Here is a 19525-nt window from a genome sequence, read left to right on the forward strand (position 1 = left end):
ATTGACTTCTCAAAGCTGACTCAGCTTTGTGAACTCCTCCTGTATGCTTCTTGTTCAATGGGTATTAGGTATTAAAGAAAAATTGTCTTGTCTATTAAATTCTGAATAACTACTTTTCTACTAAATGTGTTCGTGCTGAGACTTTAAAATTTGTTTCCCTGTTTGTTTTTTTGTTTTTTTTATTTGTTTTAGGCTTGCTGTTTGTTTTGATAATCTTTAAATAAGAGTATGTCAATACTGCATGCTCTACATGGCAGGGATCAATATCAACTCCTTACCTTATCTTTTTATCTAAGATTAGCTAGCTACAAATATCTTACTGAAGTTTTAGTTAGATGGCATTTAACATGGCATTTAATTTAAGATGTCATCTTGATACTATTTAAGAATTCAACATATCAAGTATTTAAGAATTCAACATACCACCTAAAATTTTTAGTTTACAAGTTCTTAATGGATTGTTGTTGCTGATGATCTAAAAACTTGTGTTTTTCTTTAAGAAAAAGCAAAAAGAATGTTAGTAGGAGATGGAGAGGAAATAGATGCAGAGTTAAGAATATATTGGTTGAGCTTGAGAAAAATGGTGGTTGTTTTGATCATATGAAGGATAATTTGGGAAAGCTGTAAATGATACATCAGTTAATTTCATTTTGTTTTTTTAAAGGGAAGTGGTTTAGAAAGCAGACTGGCCATCTGTGTGCAAAAGAGTATTTAGGTCAGTGGGTCTGTTCTGTCTTGCTTTATTACAGGATGAAAGGATCTGTTGTGCTGAAAGCATTCTCGTCCTTGATTTAGGTTTCTCTTTAGTCAGTACTCTTTCATAAATATTTATAAATTATACTTCATTAGCTTAATCTAGTAATTGTAGACTGCTGTTTATGTAAGTGTGAATTAAAACTACTCTTTACAAACAGAATGCCTTTGGAACTGTTTTTGTTTTTTTGTTTTATAAATGCAAGGATTTATAGGAGAAATATAAAATCAGATTGTTATGAAGTGATGATTAATCAGAAAAATACTTCAAACATATACCATGTGCATCCTTGTATTTATGCTGTAATTTCTTTTAATATCCCTAATGTGAATGTTGTGTATATGGAGTGACCAAATTTTCATTCTGTTGCAGATGCCTAAAGACTGTTACTTATTTGTCAAGTATTTATTGATTCTTTGCTTTTCCACCTGCTGCTTTTTTTTTTTTTTTTTTGGAACTTCCTGTGTGATTTAATAGTCAAAGAAATTTCAAAAATATGAAAAAGGGGCTGACACTGTGTAGTCTGACTTGGTAGAGAGAGGATTAGTGGAAGACTAGGCAAGCTGTTGTTCAAGTATTAGCCTATTTTTTTTCTTTAACTCTCCAGAGTAATATTCTAACAAAAAATGAGCACTTAGGAGGTAAAATTTCTGATTAAGATGTGCTTACGCCTAAGAGGAAAAAAACCATATGCAGTGTATTGTTCTTTTCACATTTTTGCCTATGATTTACTGACATCGCAGATGCTAACATGCTCAGAAAAAAGTATCCAGTTTTCCCTTCTGCTGGATTTTGAAAGTGCCCATCTTGGGTTTTGCCTCCTGTTAAAAGTAGGAGATGCTCACTACATTAAATGACCTTTGTTAAACCCTCATCTGCCCCTTCATGGAATTAATTTTTTATTGTTCTTAGATGTATAATAGCGGATACTTTCCTCGCTAGTGCAGGAAGCGTATATGATTGCCTACGTCTGAAGCAGAATTAATTTTGTTTCAGTACCTAAACATCAACTGGGTAATGCTTTGTGATAGCTATGCATTGAGATAGGATGGGTGACAAGTGTTAGCAGATCTTCCGTAAAATAAGAGAAGAGAACACGACAGGGAAAAGTGCAATAGTGGTTAGATTCCCTGAGACTGATTTCCTTTCCCAGTCTATTGATAGGATTTTTTGGCTTGTGACTGCTCTTCTGTCCCCTCCCAGAATTAAAGCCATTTTGATTGAGGGGAGAATTTTAAAGGGAAGTCTGAGATAGAGCTTGACAAATATCTAGTACTACTTTGAGTATGTGACTGGAATTCTATGTAATTGTAGATGTTATTTCAGAAACAGTTACAGCAAGTCTGCAGATGTCCAGCTTATTTAAAAAGTGTAGCTGTCTGTGTATTTTTTAAGTTTAAATTAGAGTCAGTCTCAGTATTTTGATTTGCTAGGTAATGCTACATCTTCTTTTGATTTTTGCAGCAGGATGTTTGAGTTATTGGAGAATTTAAGTGTAGTCTGTTGAGACTGTGTGAGGAGAAGGAAAGGTATATGTTATATTTTATTGGTATGGTGATTGGGTTGTTGAGACCATTTTATGACTGTGGGGAGACAACATGCTGTTTTTATACTTATGTTGTAACAGTGCAGCTTTTATGTATCTGTGTCAGAGGTCTAAAAGTCACCAACTGGAATTTTCTTTTTTCCAAATGAAAATCAGAATAGATGCATGATATTATAGCTCTTGTTGGACACTTCCCCCCCCCCCCNCCCCCCATTCACAGATAGTTGCTTGGTAGATGGAAACCCTTGCATTGCTTCTGGAGTCCCCAGCCTCATGAATGCAAAAACTAAGCCTGCTGCCACCGCGTCTTTCAACACTTTTGTGGCTGAGATTCCAAGGAAGCGCAAAGGAAGTGACTCTGATAACCAGTAAGTGAATTGATTCTGTTTGTGCCTCAACATAAATATGAGACATTCATCTGTTATTTCAATGACATGGTAACTTTCTAATCCTCTTTCCTGAAATGCCATATATGCTATGATTATTTATTACAATTTCTTCCAAATACGTTCTTTGGCAGATCTGAGTGATTAAAACTGTAGAAAAAAATATTTCTTAAATCCAAGAGATACATGTAGGAATCTATAATGCTGATTCCTGGCCTGAAATATCTGGGTAATGCATCTCTAATGCTGAAATTTTAATCCTAACTCTTTTTTTGTTTCTTTTCCACCTACTAAAGGCAAGTTCTGTTTGTAGCAAATTGTTATTAAATTGCTTGAAGTCTCACAAGCTCACACAAGAATATCATCTTAAAGTGTGAAATAAGATTACTAGTTAAGCTCTTTGATCTAGAACTGCAGAATCAGAACTGCTTCTTCAGTGACCAGGGCAGCCGTTTACTTAAATATCTAGACAGAATGTGACATAAAAATGAGGACCTTACTGCACTAGTACTCAACCTCTTTAAGTGGGTCACACTTTACTCCTGAGATGATACTGTCAACTCTTTTGTCCTCTTCAATAACTGCCAAACAGGTGTTAGTTACGCATATAATTGTTTACAGACAAAAATTGTTTTTAAAAAGTGACCTGTTCTAAGCTGTATTTTAAACATTATTTGCCAGTTACAAGTAAGGACAAGCCAGCATGTAGATTAGTGCATTACTACTATCTTCAAACTAGTGTGGAGGATCCACTCTTTTTTTTTTTTTAAGGGGGGGGAGAGGGGGGCTTATTTGTGATTATGATTATGAAAGCAGTTCTCTTCTATATAGTCCATTGATCTACAGAATGTATCCATACTATGGATGTTGATGTAATTGTCCAACTCAGTTTAAAGTGTATCTTGTATTTCTGGAGTTTTCAGTGATCTACATTAGTTTCTGAAAAAATATCTCTGTTGTTTTTCAGTAGTACTTGTTAATTTTACCTGTTGAGTGAAGATACTGGATTCATCAATAGTGTTTCCCTAAAGTCTGGATCAGTCCCTGATATCATGAAACTTCTGTCAGAAAAAGTTTTCATGTCCAAAATGGAATGTTCAGTTGAAACAGTATTGTTTTATGAGAACTAATAATTAGTTTGTAAAAAACAAATGTTCTTGCTGAAGAATAATTGCTCAAGTGTGGGGCACTTTTTTCTGTAACACTGAAATTTTTCTGTAACATTTTTCTGTAACTTTTTTTCATTGGTATATCAAATCATCTTTCTGTGCTTCAAGTACATTCTGCTTACTTCATTACCTGTTCCTGCAGGGACACAGTTGAAGTTGATGGTGATCCTCAGAAAAGGTACATTTTTATAAATGAACCCATTGCTATTTTCAGTGCTATAAACGTCACATTCTCCTTCTRTTTGGCTAGATAAGCTGTGTGTTTGCTTGCCTTAAGGAATGCTAGTCTAAGGGCACAAATTTGCAGGGCACAAATTTGTACAGCACAAGGTGATCAACATATAGCTAATGAACAGTGTAGACAGGTCCATCCATTGTTAAAGTTTTCTTCCAAAGACGACACTCTGACTTGCTTATAACTTTGCCAGACTTCACTTGTTCTGGCTGAAATTAAGATAAGAATGGGAAAGAAAGTAGAGTAACAGTGGAATAAGAAGACTGGGGAGGTGAGGGGAACATCTCATACTCATCTATGACTGGTCCATTTAAACTTTTTTTTTTTTTTTTTTACCTTGTCAATGTGCTTTTTAAAATATACCTAACAAACCTAAGCTAAAAGAATTCAATTACAAGGTGACAAGCCAGAATTAAGATTGGCTGCAGAGCATAAAAAATCATGGAAAATATACACTACAGGACAAGTCTTAATTATGTGATTTATTTTTGTAATTTCTTTTTCTGCACCCYACTACCTTAGAATAAATGTTTGTTTATGTGTAGCTGTCCAGTATTCTGTTTTATCCTTCTAGTCAGTGTTTGGTGCATGGCTTATTGGATAGTATTAGAATCTTTCTCTGGAGATAGAACTGTTTATCTCTTTGTGGACTTTTCCATGGTGCTCATGAGGGAAAAGTATGAAAAAAGATGCTTTTTTTTTTGCATTTAAGACCTCTGTTTCTCTCTTTAATAGGGAAGTATGTTTAATAAATTGGATTAGAAAATGCAGCAAAAGATGATATATTTTTTTCTGAATAATCCAGATTCTATTCTTGCTTGTACAAATTAAATACACCTGGATTACAGCCATGAGGTAGTATTTCACCCTATGTTCATGTAGTCAAGGTAGTTTTAACCTAGCTATTTATAACAATAACAGCACAGCTGTTATGCCAGAGGCTATACAAACCTATCGAACACTGTGACTGTTTCTTTGAGCAGCAAGATTGTTCTAGTTTCTTGCCTAACTGGCGCTTCTGAGGGAGGAGAGTTAGTCACTAGGCCATGTGTGGCATTGCAGTTGGTCTGGCTTCCTTTATCTCTTTTCACCTTGCAGTCGGACAATAGTCCAGTAACTGTTAAGGTTCATACTACATACACATCTCTGGTAAAAGTTTATTAAATGCATACATATGTACGTACGTGTGTATATATATATATATATATATATATATATATCAATTATAGGTAACTCCTCTAAATCTGAAACAGTTTCACTGAAGAAAGACGTAGGGTCGTGTGAGCCCAACCTACTCTTGTGTTTTGGTTGACCAGACTGTCTAGAAGAAACCTATGTTGTAGCAAAATCCCAGGCTGAAGAGTTGGATCTCTGAATCTTGTGTCAATTTGGCTCTGGCTGCTGTATTCTCACAGGGGTCAGTACTTAGTCACAGGTGGAACAGCTGGAAGCAGCTTTTGAGATCTTCCGTAAATCTCTACTCTCCAACTGTTCTTCTATTTCCTGCTTCCTTTTTCTCATAGGAAGCAGCAGCTGACTGATTGGCCTGTCTCCCTGCTACCCTTCTGGTAGAACATATGCCCCTTCTGGGACAATCCTGAGGCTAATGAGTCTCCTCTGGAATGGAGCGTAGTGTACAGCGGGAGATGGCTCCACTGCTAAATTTAAAAAGCTGAAATACTGCTGCAAATATATTCAAAAATATTTGTATTAGTTTTCCTTCTCTTTAAAGCAAATGGTAGCCAATGTTAATATGGGAACTGCTCTGAATTCTCTCTGCCAGTACAAAAATGCTTATACTGAATTTGCAAGATAGCGATTAAGCCACTTTATGACATTTTTAAAAGCTGTTGGTGAAGAATACAGTGGTTTTGGAGAAAAATATCATTGCCCTCATTTATATTTTGCCAATTTATATTTTTCTGCTGCCCAGTATTTTTCATGATACAGGCAATTGATTTTCTTTCATTTACAATTTTATTATATAGACTCTTTCTAGTCATTACTGTATGGTAAGGGAAATTACTTAATTTTTACTTCTTTCTCTGTCCATGAGCAACTGTAGGATGATATTTTAGGCCCAATCTAAGCTAAGAGTGCTGTTTTTATCTTTTGGCAATGAGAGTTTGGAAATATTCACACAAGAGAGAATACCTCTTGCAAAATTAAAAAAAAAAAAACAAACAAGACTTGGCTTCAGCTAGTTGATGTTCCATTAATTTTGTTTTCTCTAGAATATAAATGGACCTGTAATTATGAAATATCCTCATAATAGGTTCACATAATTATGTAAACATTCAAAGTTATGTTTTGCTCTCTCTTTGTATTATACATCACTTGCTAGATAATTCTGATACTAGGAATTTTTGTGGCTTTGATTTTGTTGGAGTGATAGTAAATTTGTAAAATTTCCCGTATCTTCTTGAATTCACGGGAGGAAAGAAGTGTCTAGTATTAAATATGCAATTTAAAACTCTATATCTTGTTTTCTCTAGGAGTGAAGATGACGAACATGTTAAAATAAAAGATTTCAGGTACTAATTTACAAGAAGAGTACATTTTGCTAGTAAATACTGAGATTGACGCTAAAAAAAATTGAGTTTGTGGGTTACTTTCATTAAAAGTGTCAAATATTTAACAGTTTTAGCACCTTTTCCTTTATTTTTCCCTACTTGTATATTAATTTTTAGAGCCTCCTTGGGGATTTTATTTTCTACTAACTTTCATTAAAGTTGTGTTGCAAAATACCTCAGACATTAGCAAAAACCCGAGGCTTAAAATTTTCAAGGTAAGAATTAAATGCAGTCCTTCAAGCTGTGTATAAAGGGAGCTGATGAATATAAAGAGAGACTATATGAATTTGGAGATTGTTTCTTTTAGGTTTGTATACACATGGAGTTATTTGAGAAGTATTCCACATGAAAGTGGATTCAGCTAAAGCATGTCAAAGAATTCTTATTCTTGAACAAATGTTTTTATAGGGAATTGTTTAGGGATTGCCATTGCACTTTGAATTCACATCTTGTCTTAATCCAAATTAAAATTTATTGAAACACAGTGTGACTGAATGCAACTGTGATTCACCCAAGCAATTATTTTAAACTATAGACAAGCCACTTAGTAAAACTAGAGTTGTTTCAGAATAAAAACGTCTTTTCTGTCATGTTAGCAAAGATGTACTAGCAGAAATCTACAATCCACTCTGCTGTCAAAGCATTTTTTTACAGTATGTTAACAGATGATTATGAAATATTTTTGTAGTTTAAGTTGAACAGAAGAAATAAATGACAAAGTTTGTTCCAAGATATGTTATCTCTACAGCCTTTTTTATTTAACTCCAAAATTCATTTTTCTTTAATGAGTATCCCAATCGCTATGCAAGATTCTGTTTTGTATAGTGCTTTGATAACATTCATGTTGTATGGTGGTTGTTTTCTCAAGTATTGGTTCCTTAGTTGAAAAAGTTGGAAGACATTTTGAAGTTTTGCTCAACACGTAGTGCTCCCTCCAGTGTTTCTTTGTACAAGCTTATTGAGGAACTTACTTTCCTCCCTTCTTTGCAGCTGGGGAATGTCACAGAAGGCTCTTTGAATCATCCAGTCATCACTGGAATTCCTATATCCACCTGTTCTAGGTTCCATAAGTTCTTATCGAATCTTCCAGATGTGGAAGATTGGTCTGTTACCCCAAATGTTTGTATCTGTCTTCCAGACATTCACATTTCAAGGAGTATATGTAATATGTTACTGTTGTTGCCTGACACAAAGAGAAAGTTGGGTCAATCTGTAGAGCTGGGAATCAATTGATGAAAGTACATTTTTAATAAAACTTTAGAGGAGAGAGAAAAGCAAACTGTTTAGATGAATGACCCAAATTTATTTGCAGGTAGGGGAATTTCTTTTTTTGTGCTTCCAAAGAAAAATAATAGAAGACTATGTCTTTAAAACTGTACTTTGTTCTTCCTCATCAGGCCAGATTTAGTTAACTTAATTACCTTTAATAACTTCTGTTACAGTATGCCTAAGAGGAAGCGTTTCAGAGATCAATTAAACAAAATACTGTCTCTCAATTTGGTTCACTACCATTGTGTGTGGTCTCAGTCAGGAAGAAAAAAGATCTTCATTTTAATTGAGTGGCCAGTTTGCCTTCTGGTTAAGGAGGGAATAGAATGAATTAAACTTCTTTTGACCTGCTGGAGGATGTTAGAGGGAGGGAGATTAGCTAGAAAAGCTAACATACTAGAAGGAATTATAGAGATGACCTGAGATGTAAATAGATTTGTGATGTGTACCATCATGTGCAATTGGAGGGTTTTTCTGATGAAAACCCTCTAAGAGAAGCCCTTTTCTGTGTTTGAGTTCTTGGATGGAGGCTTACAAAGAAGTAAAACTTGAGACATAAGGTATGCACAGAGCCTGAAACCCTTTCTACCACCCTATCTTGTGACTGAAAGGGAAGCTTTCTGAAGTACCTCTAGTGAAAATAGGTGAGGCATGGCTTTTTCTTTCAGTTTCCACGGTATCTCTTATAAGCATATGTAAATGTGCTGTCTGTTGCTTGTGCTGTGCTATGAATAAATGCTTGTATTTGTGTCTTACTTCAACCTGAGTGACTTTTAAGGTAACTAGGTAGCAAGAAGGCATTGCTCACCTAAGAGTACAGTGAGTTTTCATAAACTGGAGTTCCAAGGCACTTTAGCAAGTGCTTCTTAGAGCATTCTTCATTATAACAAAGCTAGTAGAATGAGTCCCACATCTTAGCTACACAGGCCAGGTAGAAGTAGCATCAGAAGGGCCAAGAAGCAGAAATGTCTTCCAGTGATTACTAATGACATGAAATAATCTCTGGCATACAGTAAGCTGTCAAGGTGTTCACTTGAACCTCAAGGGTCACAAGGAGAATTTCACAACTTTGTAAAAGTCTTCATAATCAAGTTGTTGCTTGACAGCTTTTTCTCTCAATAGTTCACATCATTATTATGACTGTTGCTGCTTTGTTTAAGTTAAACCAGTTCAATTGTCAAGTACACAAAGTGTAAGAAAAACTGTTTCAACACAGTGGATTTCTTGTGGTATGGTCTGCTCCCCAAATTAAATAGATGCATTGGTGGAGGTGGAGATTTTGTGTTCTGCATCTTTCTTAAAATAATTCTTCTTCTTAGAGAAGCACACAGTCAGACAGAGAAACGAAGAAGAGACAAAATGAATAATCTGATAGAAGAATTGTCTGCTATGATACCTCAGTGCAATCCTATGGCACGAAAACTAGACAAGCTTACAGTGTTACGGATGGCTGTGCAACACTTAAAATCTTTAAAAGGTGGGTTATAAAAAATGATCCTAAAAGTCCTTTTTCTAACAAAAATTATACTACATATTTTCTTTAATGATAAATAACTCTAAGGTCATCGTTTATATGTTTACTCATTGAATTCAATTCTGAGTGTATACTTTTACATAATCATTTCTAGATACATCTGTACTTCTTGTTCGCATGTGATTTTGTATACTTCCCGTATATAAAAGTTTTTCTCTGTAATTTGTCTGTTCTTCATTTAAATTTACATATTTGTATCTTCCAAAATTTCATTTCTTGTTTTGTCTTTTTTTTCTGCTATATCAAACAATCCTTCAGTGTCTGATATTTTCTGTCTGCTAAGAGTATGCTTTGCAATTAAGTCAGAAGTCAATGTGCGTTTGGTGATGTCTCCACTTTCCCTCATACATTTGGTAACAGCAATACCTGTAGTGCTCTACCCGAACCACTAGCTGTACTGCTAATAGAGAAGCACATTGTCTTTGTACTCCTGTTCATTGTTTCCATGTTTGTGACTGCATCAACTCTTTGTCCCTGCACTGGAATTTCATGTTTAGCTGATGACTTTGAAATATAGAACATCATAAAAGAAGATGCGGAAAACATTAAAAAGAAAAAGAAAAAAAACCCCTAAAATCTGGGAAAGCTTTAAGTTGAAGGCCAAGTCATTCATGAAATATTGAATACTTCTGACGAGTTATTTGTCAAGCATGAGATCAGAAAAAAGCCTCCTCAGCAATGGGAAACAATGTTAATGCTTACCTAAGAGAACTAATCTAAGTAATTGCACTGGTAGGGAGCATAGAGAACTCACTTAAGTGATAGGTTAACTCCTGTGCAGTGTAACTTCATGAAACCAAAACCATTCATGTAAAACTAAAGAAAGAGTTGGTTTTGGACACAGACGATCATCTTTCAACTTTTTTTTTTTTTTGCCTGCAAGAACAGCAGTCAAAGGGAACATTAAAAAATAAAACTTGATATACTTTACAAGAATAGATGTTGACTTTCATTACATTGAAGTCGTGAACACCATGAAATGTTACAGAATACCAACAAAAGCAGTTACCAAAATACCTGCAGTGTTTAAGAATGATTCTAGAGTATTTGCCTTGGGAGCTAGAACAATAAACATAGCGAGTCAACCACACAATAGTTAATGCGATTTAACTACATAGAGTGATTTTGGATCACTGGATATATAGTGCTAATGAAGCCTTGTTCATGCCCAAAAGACAGTTGACAGCATAAGAATTATTCAGATTCAACAAACGTTAAGGATTCTGAAACAGGTCTACAAAAATGTTTCTACATAATCCAGTTCTCATAACACCATTTCTCTAGCAGTACACTAAAGATATCTGAACAGAAGCTTCCTTGATTTGTGCTAAATGAAGGTGGTCATGGAAATATCTGGTTAGTTCACTATCAGCATTTTTTTGAAATTACTAACATATTCTTGTGAAAATGCTTAAGAGGTCTTTTTTTGTTTTATTCAGCTATTGGTTAAAAAAAAATTCTAAAATATGAACCAAGTATAACCCTTAAAATGTAACTTTTGACATTGTATATATGTCTACAAATAAGCTGTTTTCCAGGTTCCACTAGCTCTTATTCAGAAGTTCGGTATAAACCTTCATTTTTAAAGGATGATGAGCTCAGACAGTTAATCCTTAGGGTAAGTAAAAGGAAACTCTCAGTCAAATGATGTCCTTATTAAAGCCAGCCACTAACTTAAGTTTTTAGTTTGAGAGCGCCTTTTTTTTTTTTTTTTTTTTTTCTTCCTTCTTCAAGTAAGTGTCCTGATGTGCTTGGTGAGTATTGGTATCTGTATGCTATACAGGATTTTTTTATAAAGAGATACGGAAGATAATGCATCGGTAGGGTAGACAGCAGCCCTTGAGGATAGTAAATCTGTATATAAACTGCATAATTAATACATAAAATATTTTTATGCTGATATTAAACTCTTCCTGCAAGTATAGAAAATGTTTTTAATTACGTGTAAATATACCTGCTGTTGTTTGCTGTGCTTTGTTTTAATTTTTAAAGATATATTTTGAAATAGAAGTAGAAATAATATCTGAAAGAAAATCTTTCTTCCTGTTTTCACACACACTCACACACCCAGACTCCTTTATGCTTTCTCATTTGCAACTATTTTCTTCTTTCTTTGCTGCAATAACACAACTTGGCAAGACCTGTAAGATGACTCTGAGTTAAGCTGTTTTGCAGCTGGCCTGCTCTTTCTCAAAGCTATGTTTAGGAAACTTTACCTGTCTGCAGTTTGATTTGGTTCTTGCAATCTTTTTAATTGCTTTTTTGTGTGATTTATAACTTAATAAAAACATTGAGGTTTACAAGTGTACTTCCTTGCAGTAATCAATATTCATAAAATATTTTAGTTCTTTGCTTATAAAGATAGTATCTTTGTATTTTCAGGCTGCAGATGGATTCCTGTTTGTGGTTGGATGCAACAGAGGAAAAATTCTGTTTGTTTCGGAATCAGTTTGCAAAATACTTAATTATGATCAGGTGGCTATAATTGAGTTTTTGTTTTTATTTTGTGTTTTCTTTTACTTAGAAACTTTTAAACTTTCTAAAATTGTATTGTATTTTATTAAAAGAAAACAAACAAACAATCCTTGTGCATCATTTCTTTGAATCCCTTTGATTTAACCTTCTTTTAAAAGTAAGGCTGTATTTCCTGGAATGAAGCATTTGCAAGTGCAGTCAGTGTTCCTTACCTGAGTGACAGTGCCGGATTGCAACTGATCATCCGTAAGGAAAGTGTTAGTCTGAAGGGACTAGTTGTCCTAGTTTCCACCTCCAAGAGATTTTCTTTTAATTTTTTCCCCCCCCCCTCTCTTTAAGTTCAGGAAAATTGGTATTTCAGCTGTGCAAGTTAATTAAAGCTCACCTTGGTAATGGCTTTATGGCTTTATGCCATTTATTCTGCTTTATTCTCCCAATATTGCCTGATCCGCAGTAACTATCCATATATATACCTGTAATTTGAAGGAAATGAGATAGTGTGAGTTAGCTTAACCTGAAAAGAGAGGTAGTATAATTACCTTGCACTAGGTCACACTTAACATCATGGACAATTACCACAAATAATCAGGGCATGATAACTGGTTTGTGTATCTAAGACTTCCATTTCAAAAGCAAAGACTAAAACAGTTGCATGATTCTGTCTGCCTACTTTTAGAAGTTAGAAATCATGGGCTGCACATTTTAATCATTTTTTTGAAATCTTTTTTTTTTTAATTAAAAAAGATGGAATGAATCATCTTATAGGGGAAGAAGCATAAAGCATTTTTTTTGTTGAGAATCTCAGAACTTGTTTGGGAACTAAAAAGTACCTTTTGGAGTCTCTCCCGTGAATCATGTCTGCTTCCAGACCCTTAAGATCATTGCTATTCCAGCCAAAGAGGCAAAAAAGGACTAGATTCAGGGGACATGACTGACTTAAGCCATGGATTTATCAGCTTATCTGGGAATCATTCCTAGCTATAAATCCCATTGTTATTCCTGTGTATTTTGACAAGACTGCTACTAGCCTTTCTCAGTGGCACTCAGCATTTTGCCTTTACATTAGGGTTAGATGGGGACTGGGCAAATGGAAGAGGCTGTATGTTTGTTCTGCTTTCTTAGAAGCTTTTCCCTCGGCCCATTTCTGACTCTAGTCTATTGGAGGGGTGGTCCCTTTATGCAGTGATCCCATAGCAAGTGGCAAGGGCCCAAGATGAGTGGTAGCTTGGATCTAGAATACTGCTTATCAACGCAGCTGCCTTCTACCCAGTGATCTGACCTGCTATGGTGAAGGTAAGCAATATATTAAAAAAAACAACAACCCCAAAACAAAAAACAAAACTAGCCCACTTTTGTGAAAATTTCTTCCTCTTTCAAAAGAAAGCAATGGTGCCTGTAATAGTTCAGCAGGCTGATTATTTTGACTGGATCAGCAGAGGCTGTTGAAGTTGCGGGTCAGCAGGTTGAGAAGATCCCAGACAGAGAAATCTCTATTAATATCCCCTGCTAAGGATTGCTGAAGTGAGCTGACCCCTGTGCAGCTTCCAAAGAGCTCCTGGCTCACTGATGTCATTTTGTCCAACCAAATGAGAACCTGAGTCATTCAGCAGCTGTGAATACTTCTTATTCCCAAAACAAAATCTGTGAGGATACTTAACCTTCTCTGGTTCTGGAATCACATTTGGTAATTGAGAATCACATTAAGTAAATAAATAAAAAATATATAATTAGTGGGTATTTTGTATTTTATAATACTGACTCTTTTCTAATATCCAGCTAAATCCAGTATTTTTTGAAGGGAAGTTATCAATTACATCTTTACTACCATGTTTTTCTGAAAATAATATTAGTGGGAAATTAAATGCAGATCAAAATATTGAAATTTAGAGTAACTATGGTATTTGAAAGATATCTTTAAAAAATAGCATATGAAGTTGTGTTTCTGAGATGACTAATATGTATGGTGTCCTGTTCTAGAACAGTGTAGTTCTTAGTCTTTTTTTTTTTTTTTTTTAAATAGGCCAGTTTAATTGGACAAAGTTTTTTTGATTACTTGCATCCAAAAGATGTCGCCAAAGTTAAGGAGCAACTTTCCTCTTCAGATGTCTCTCCAAGAGAAAAGCTCATAGATGGCAAAAGTAAGTCATATTTATGAAAGTACTGAGATTTTTTATAAGAGATATTAATAAATTCATTTATTATGGAAGGCATATTTATGCATTCATATGTGCGTGTATGTACAAACTTGAGACAAAATTTCTGTGAACTAAACATTTGAATGCTTATCTGCTGCTTAGAGTGTGCTTACAGTTTAGAAGCTAGCCTAGTAAAGAACTTATTTTAGGTAATAAGAATGGTAGAAATTTGCATTGTTAAACATTTACCAAGATGTGGTCTGATGTTTTTCCTACCAGGCATACTACTTTTTTTTCTTGTATTTGATAGGTCTTGTCAATACAAAAGACCTGATGTAGTCAACATGGGATAAAATACTGCAATATCAAGAATCACTGTCTTCTCTGAAAATGCTAAGTGTCAATCCTAATTTAACCAAATTTTATTTTGCTTACAGTTATTACTAATATGGAAAGCATTATGTACTGTGCAGCTAATCACTATTTTATAGCTGTTTTTTATAAAAATCTTTGCAGTTCTTCCCTGTACCAAATAGAAGTTGAAAGTTTATAAAGCATATTTATTAAAATAAAATTCATATTATCAAATAGGGCATTAAAATAATTTGGTAGTTCTTTTTAATTTTGGAATTTATGTGACAGTCGCATTTCCCTTCCCTATTTAAGTCATTAAACTTATTTCATAGTTAATTGTAAGTACAGAATTTAGGCAGCTAAGCAGTAAGGAGAAAGTACTAGAAACTGAAATGAAAATAAGGCCTTGTAGTCCAAAGTTTTTGTTGTTGGGGTTTGGGTATTTGGGGTTTTTTTTAACTACTTTTACTAAACTTTTGTAAGCTGGCTTGCAAGTACACACAGATTTTCAAGCTGGACCAGCTCGACTGAATTCTGGTGCTCGACGTTCCTTCTTCTGTCGGATAAAATGTAGTAAGACCGCAGTCAAAGAAGAAAAGGAATGCTTGCCCAACCCAAAGAAGAAAGGTATTCAAGATGCAGGGGGGGCCGTTCTGTCATGAAATTCTGTATATTTAAGTTTTGAGTGAGTAGTGTGGTCCTTGTAGTTATCAATGACTTCACAAAATAGTTGTGGAGAAGTGTAAGTGTGTACTGGAGACACATATTGAAAAACAGTCTAATTGTACTCTTTCTCCTCCTTATTTACTCCTGAAAAGTGGGGGAGGAACCTGAGGTACAGTGGCTGTGTTTAGGAGCACATAGCCTGTTCCAGTCAAATTTTAGAAATCTCAGGGAAATTTTTGAAAGCACTGGAGCCAATCAGAAGAATAAGATTAACTTATGTCTTGAAGATAATTCTAGGAATAAGGCCTGCAAAAGCTAGTGTTTTAGAGGAAAAAAGCAAGTAAAAAAAAAAAATTTTTTCCTGAGCTACTGTTTTCTGTTGTGTATACTTGCCAGGTATGAATTTTCCTCTTCTGCTTGCAATAGTAAAGTTAATTAGTGTAATTCCATTTATTTTTCCAGTAATTTTAATTTCGTTCAAGTTTTGGTGTGCCTGTATAGCAGTAAATTCTTTCTGAGTTATCAGTGGATGGATTTTCCTTTTTAAACTTAATTACTAGATCTTGTTTAACACCTTAATATTCATTTTTGCAAAAGTGCTGAAATTGACCTTGAAAAAAATCTTGCTACTTTTTTTTAATGTAACATGTTATTACTGATATATACCATACAGGAGTAAATTTTAAAATAGATCTGTCATTGTAAGTAGATAGAATTCTGGCTCCATCAATGTGCCAACCAACTTGGTGAGATTTAACTTTTATAAATGTGTTTCAGGAAGGCAATATTGATGGAAGAGTCACCTTGCCAATCTGAGAAACTGTGACAAAGTCACTGTAGGATTACTCAAAGTTGATAAATGTTTCCATAGTTGATAGAATAGATGCAGTTAAATTTATGGAAATTGTAGTTTGTTCAGAATATGGATATCAAGAATCTTTTGGTAATTTTTGGAAAGATAATGACTGTAAGACACAGTATGTCATCTCTACTCTTTGATATATATGAGGGTATTTGCATGGTATAAAAATAGCTAAGGGTCTACCAGCTGCAGGAATGAGTGACAGTGTATGTTATAATTTAGAGACTTGTTTTCATATTTGTGTTCTCAGAAAATTGAGAAATCCAGAAGCCTGAGATAAATAGAAAGTAAGCTTGGCTGGTTTTGTGTTGCCCTTCTCCCGTTCTTCCCAGAAGTTTCTTTTAGCAGCTGCAGTAAGAATGTGTTATGGTCATAGTGTTCGCAAGACAAAAAGTTGAATTGGAAGCTATGGGGAGGGCCTCTGTAGTTTGTTTGAATTTGTAATACGTATGAAACCATATAAAGAGAAAGTGATCTATGTATTATTAGACTGTTGGTTTACTTTTTCTTCTATGAGAATGTGTTTGAACTGCCAACACCTGTAACTATACAGAAATGCTCTCTCCAGGTAAGCCAAAATTAAGTAGTACAAAATTAATTAATTATATACTCTGTAAAATTATTTATAGCCTCGTGCAGTTGTACCTTGCTGTAGGTAATCATAAAATCTAAATGAAGATCTTATGGTGAAAGTAATCCAAAAATTTAAATTTCATTTTGAGCTGTAACTGCTTATTTCATTTTTTTATTAGATCACAGAAAGTACTGTACCATTCACTGTACTGGATATATGAAGAGCTGGTCTCCTAATGAGGTGGGAGTGGAAGAAGAAAATGATGTAGAAAAAGACAGTAGTAACTTTAACTGTCTTGTTGCAATTGGGAGGTTACATCCTTATGTTGTTCCGCAAAAGAGTGGAGAAATAAAAGTCAAAGCAACAGAATTTGTTACACGATTTGCCGTGGATGGAAAATTTGTTTATGTAGATCAGCGGTAAGTGATTTGTTCTTTAATAGAGAAATGAAAATGACATCACTAGCTGATTTTCTAGTATTTTCTGTCACAAAGAACCATATTTTTTCAAGCAGGATAGAATTTCTAGATGCTCTATGCAACTAGAGGTGCCTCCTGAAACTGTGGATAGTCAGGCTTTTTTCTTGTCATACATAAAACGTGGTGTAGAATAGATGTATTGTCCTATAGGAAAAGGCAGGCTATCAAGATTAAAATATAAGTCATAAAGTGCACTCATATGTTTATTTATTCATTAAAGAAACATCTCATGTTAGAGCTTCATAGCTATATGTATGATTTGTATCTGTATGCAAATAGTTCAGATTTAATCAAAAATTACTGCTTCTTAAAATCTTATTATTTGGAACAAATGCATTATGTCTAAATGAGGTACCAAATTATTTCATTAAAGGTGAAAGCAAAGTTAATATTTTCTGAACTTCTCTAAAACAGACCCTTATCTGTGGTATGGATTGTATTGCCACTTCTTATTTTGAATTTGATTATTGTCACTGGAGGATTTTCATTGCTTTTAGTAATTTTCTTTCATTTAAAAGTATCGGTTTAAATCTATTCCTTAAAGTAGCAGGGCAGAATTCAACTATTAAATTTTTTTAATGATTCGTTACTTGTGATCAGTACCCTTATTAGCTAGCTTGGAAGAGCTAATAACCATATGTACTTTGTGGCATTTAAACTGTGTATGCAAGTGGTGTGCATGATTAAACACTGTTATTTTGTCTTTGAATTGCCATTTATTTAAAAATTTTGATATCCTGTACTATCCATTGCAATTGGATCCAAGGTAAACTGCAGTCAATGTATCTTGTTTTAGAGCTGTACTAATGCTGTATCTTTTCCCAAACATGAATACAACATCTGTTTCTTTTAAATACTTATTTTCTGCTTTATTTGATACTGAAGAAAACAAGCTTTGGAGTTTGAATCCGCTGTAGTTCATGTTTTTATTTCTGACAGTGCAACAGCAATTTTAGGGTATCTGCCACAAGAGCTTCTAGGAACTTCTTGTTACGAGTACTGCCATCAAGATGATCACAATCATCTAGCTGAAAAACATAAAGAAGGTACAAAATAATTGGTCCTCACAGACTACATAGAACTACATGTAACTGCTGTGTGAAAACAGTACAAATCAAAAACTCAGAAGCTGGGAATTAATAGAAGTAAACAGTCTTAACATTGGCCCTTTCTGCTCCTACATTAAGACGTGCCCACTAAAGCCTCTAACGGTACCAGTGAGAATCTTCTGTTGTCCTTGATCTTGGTGCAGTGCTTTAGTCACAAAGGAATATCATTAATGCTTCTTTCAACCCTCTGCTTCAGTTCTTCTTTATAAGAATGAGGATGGAGTCCTGAAGAGCAAATGTGTCTAATCATGTAATTAAAGACACCAGTTATAAAGATTCACCAAATTGGGAGTCTCTCTGCTAGTAGTTTGCAGAAACTCAGTACATGGGCTCTAGTGTAAGATTAATGATATTGTTGAAACTGTAGTTTGATTTCAATAGGGGTCCTGTCTCTCTTATTTTGTTGTTTGATTTGTATTTCTAATTATCAAAAACATTTTGTTTTTTGATGTTATAGAACAGTTTTTTAGACTTAACTCTATCCTCCTAAGTATAAATACTGTGGTTATAACTTTTTTTTCTTATCTAGTATTGCAGAATAAAGAAAAAGTATTTACGAATTCCTACAAATTTAGAGCAAAAGATGGGACTTTTGTTACTTTAAAGAGTCAGTGGTTTAGTTTCATGAATCCATGGACCAAAGAGCTGGAGTACATTGTGTCAAACAACACTGTGGTATTGTAAGTAATTTGTGATGTGAATCTCCATGTTAATTTTTGTCTTAATTACAATTAGAAATAATAGAAAGAATAATAGAAAGCAGCCTGTTTTAAGAAGCAGAACAAGACTAGGAAACTGCACAAAGTGGTGGAGTAACCTGGAAGAATGTTTTGTGTTTACCAGTTGACTTTAATTTTAGGCTTAGGTCATAAATTTAACTCTGAAAGCTGTGCTATTTCCTGGTAGAGAAATGAGGGAAAAGAGTTTTTATTAAAGGAAGAGTTAAGAAGAGTTCTTATTAAAGGAAGAAAAGAATTATCTTTTGAAAAAGTAGACAGGAATAAATGCAAATAGGAAATGTGTTCTAATATTTTTCCTTCTAAGCGTTAAAAGACTTCACGTGCCTTTGTTGACCTAATTTTAAGTGCTGCCCTACCTACCATGTGTCAGAATATGGGGAAGCATAATTGATAGCTCATAGGAATGCAAGGCAGGACAGAAAGGAGAGATTCTCCAAACTGGTTGCAAGGGAGGAGTCCATGAGACAGTAAATGAACTGCTGGAGTGTATATTTTATTCTCTTGTTTTTTCATTGTCTGTGCCCAGCAATAGAGATATAATTTAAATTGTTCAAAAGATACTGTGTATCTTGGCCAATGACTGGGGCTTTTTTGGTGAAAGGGATGGATATATCTTATTTCCATTAAACCCAGTTGTCAAGGGGTCTTTCACCCATCCTGTAGTT

General features: G+C 34.4%; 1 protein-coding gene across 12 annotated transcripts in view; it reads left to right on the forward strand.

The window, feature by feature from the left end:
* The window catches only part of ARNTL2 (aryl hydrocarbon receptor nuclear translocator like 2), a 36564-nt gene that overhangs the window by 6583 nt on the left and 10456 nt on the right, over positions 1 to 19525 (forward strand). For 3 of the 12 annotated variants that reach the window (XM_026066822.1, XM_026066827.1, XM_026066830.1), the window contains 11 exons: positions 2521 to 2668; positions 3998 to 4033; positions 6586 to 6624; positions 9252 to 9409; positions 11005 to 11084; positions 11849 to 11941; positions 13962 to 14079; positions 14914 to 15057; positions 16711 to 16951; positions 17897 to 18057; positions 18650 to 18800. In XM_026066822.1, the coding sequence (XP_025922607.1) occupies positions 2521 to 2668; positions 3998 to 4033; positions 6586 to 6624; positions 9252 to 9409; positions 11005 to 11084; positions 11849 to 11941; positions 13962 to 14079; positions 14914 to 15057; positions 16711 to 16951; positions 17897 to 18057; positions 18650 to 18800 (1369 nt within the window). Of the gene's footprint in view, positions 1 to 2520; positions 2669 to 3933; positions 4034 to 6575; positions 6625 to 9251; positions 9410 to 11004; positions 11085 to 11848; positions 11942 to 13961; positions 14080 to 14913; positions 15058 to 16710; positions 16952 to 17896; positions 18058 to 18649; positions 18801 to 19525 lie in introns of those variants that run through there. The other 9 variants (XM_026066824.1, XM_026066831.1, XM_026066825.1 and 6 more) reach the window with 7 other exon arrangements.

This window comes from Apteryx rowi, unplaced genomic scaffold (assembly GCF_003343035.1).
Source record: "Apteryx rowi isolate R43461 unplaced genomic scaffold, aptRow1 scaffold_25, whole genome shotgun sequence".
NCBI lineage: Eukaryota > Metazoa > Chordata > Aves > Apterygiformes > Apterygidae > Apteryx > Apteryx rowi.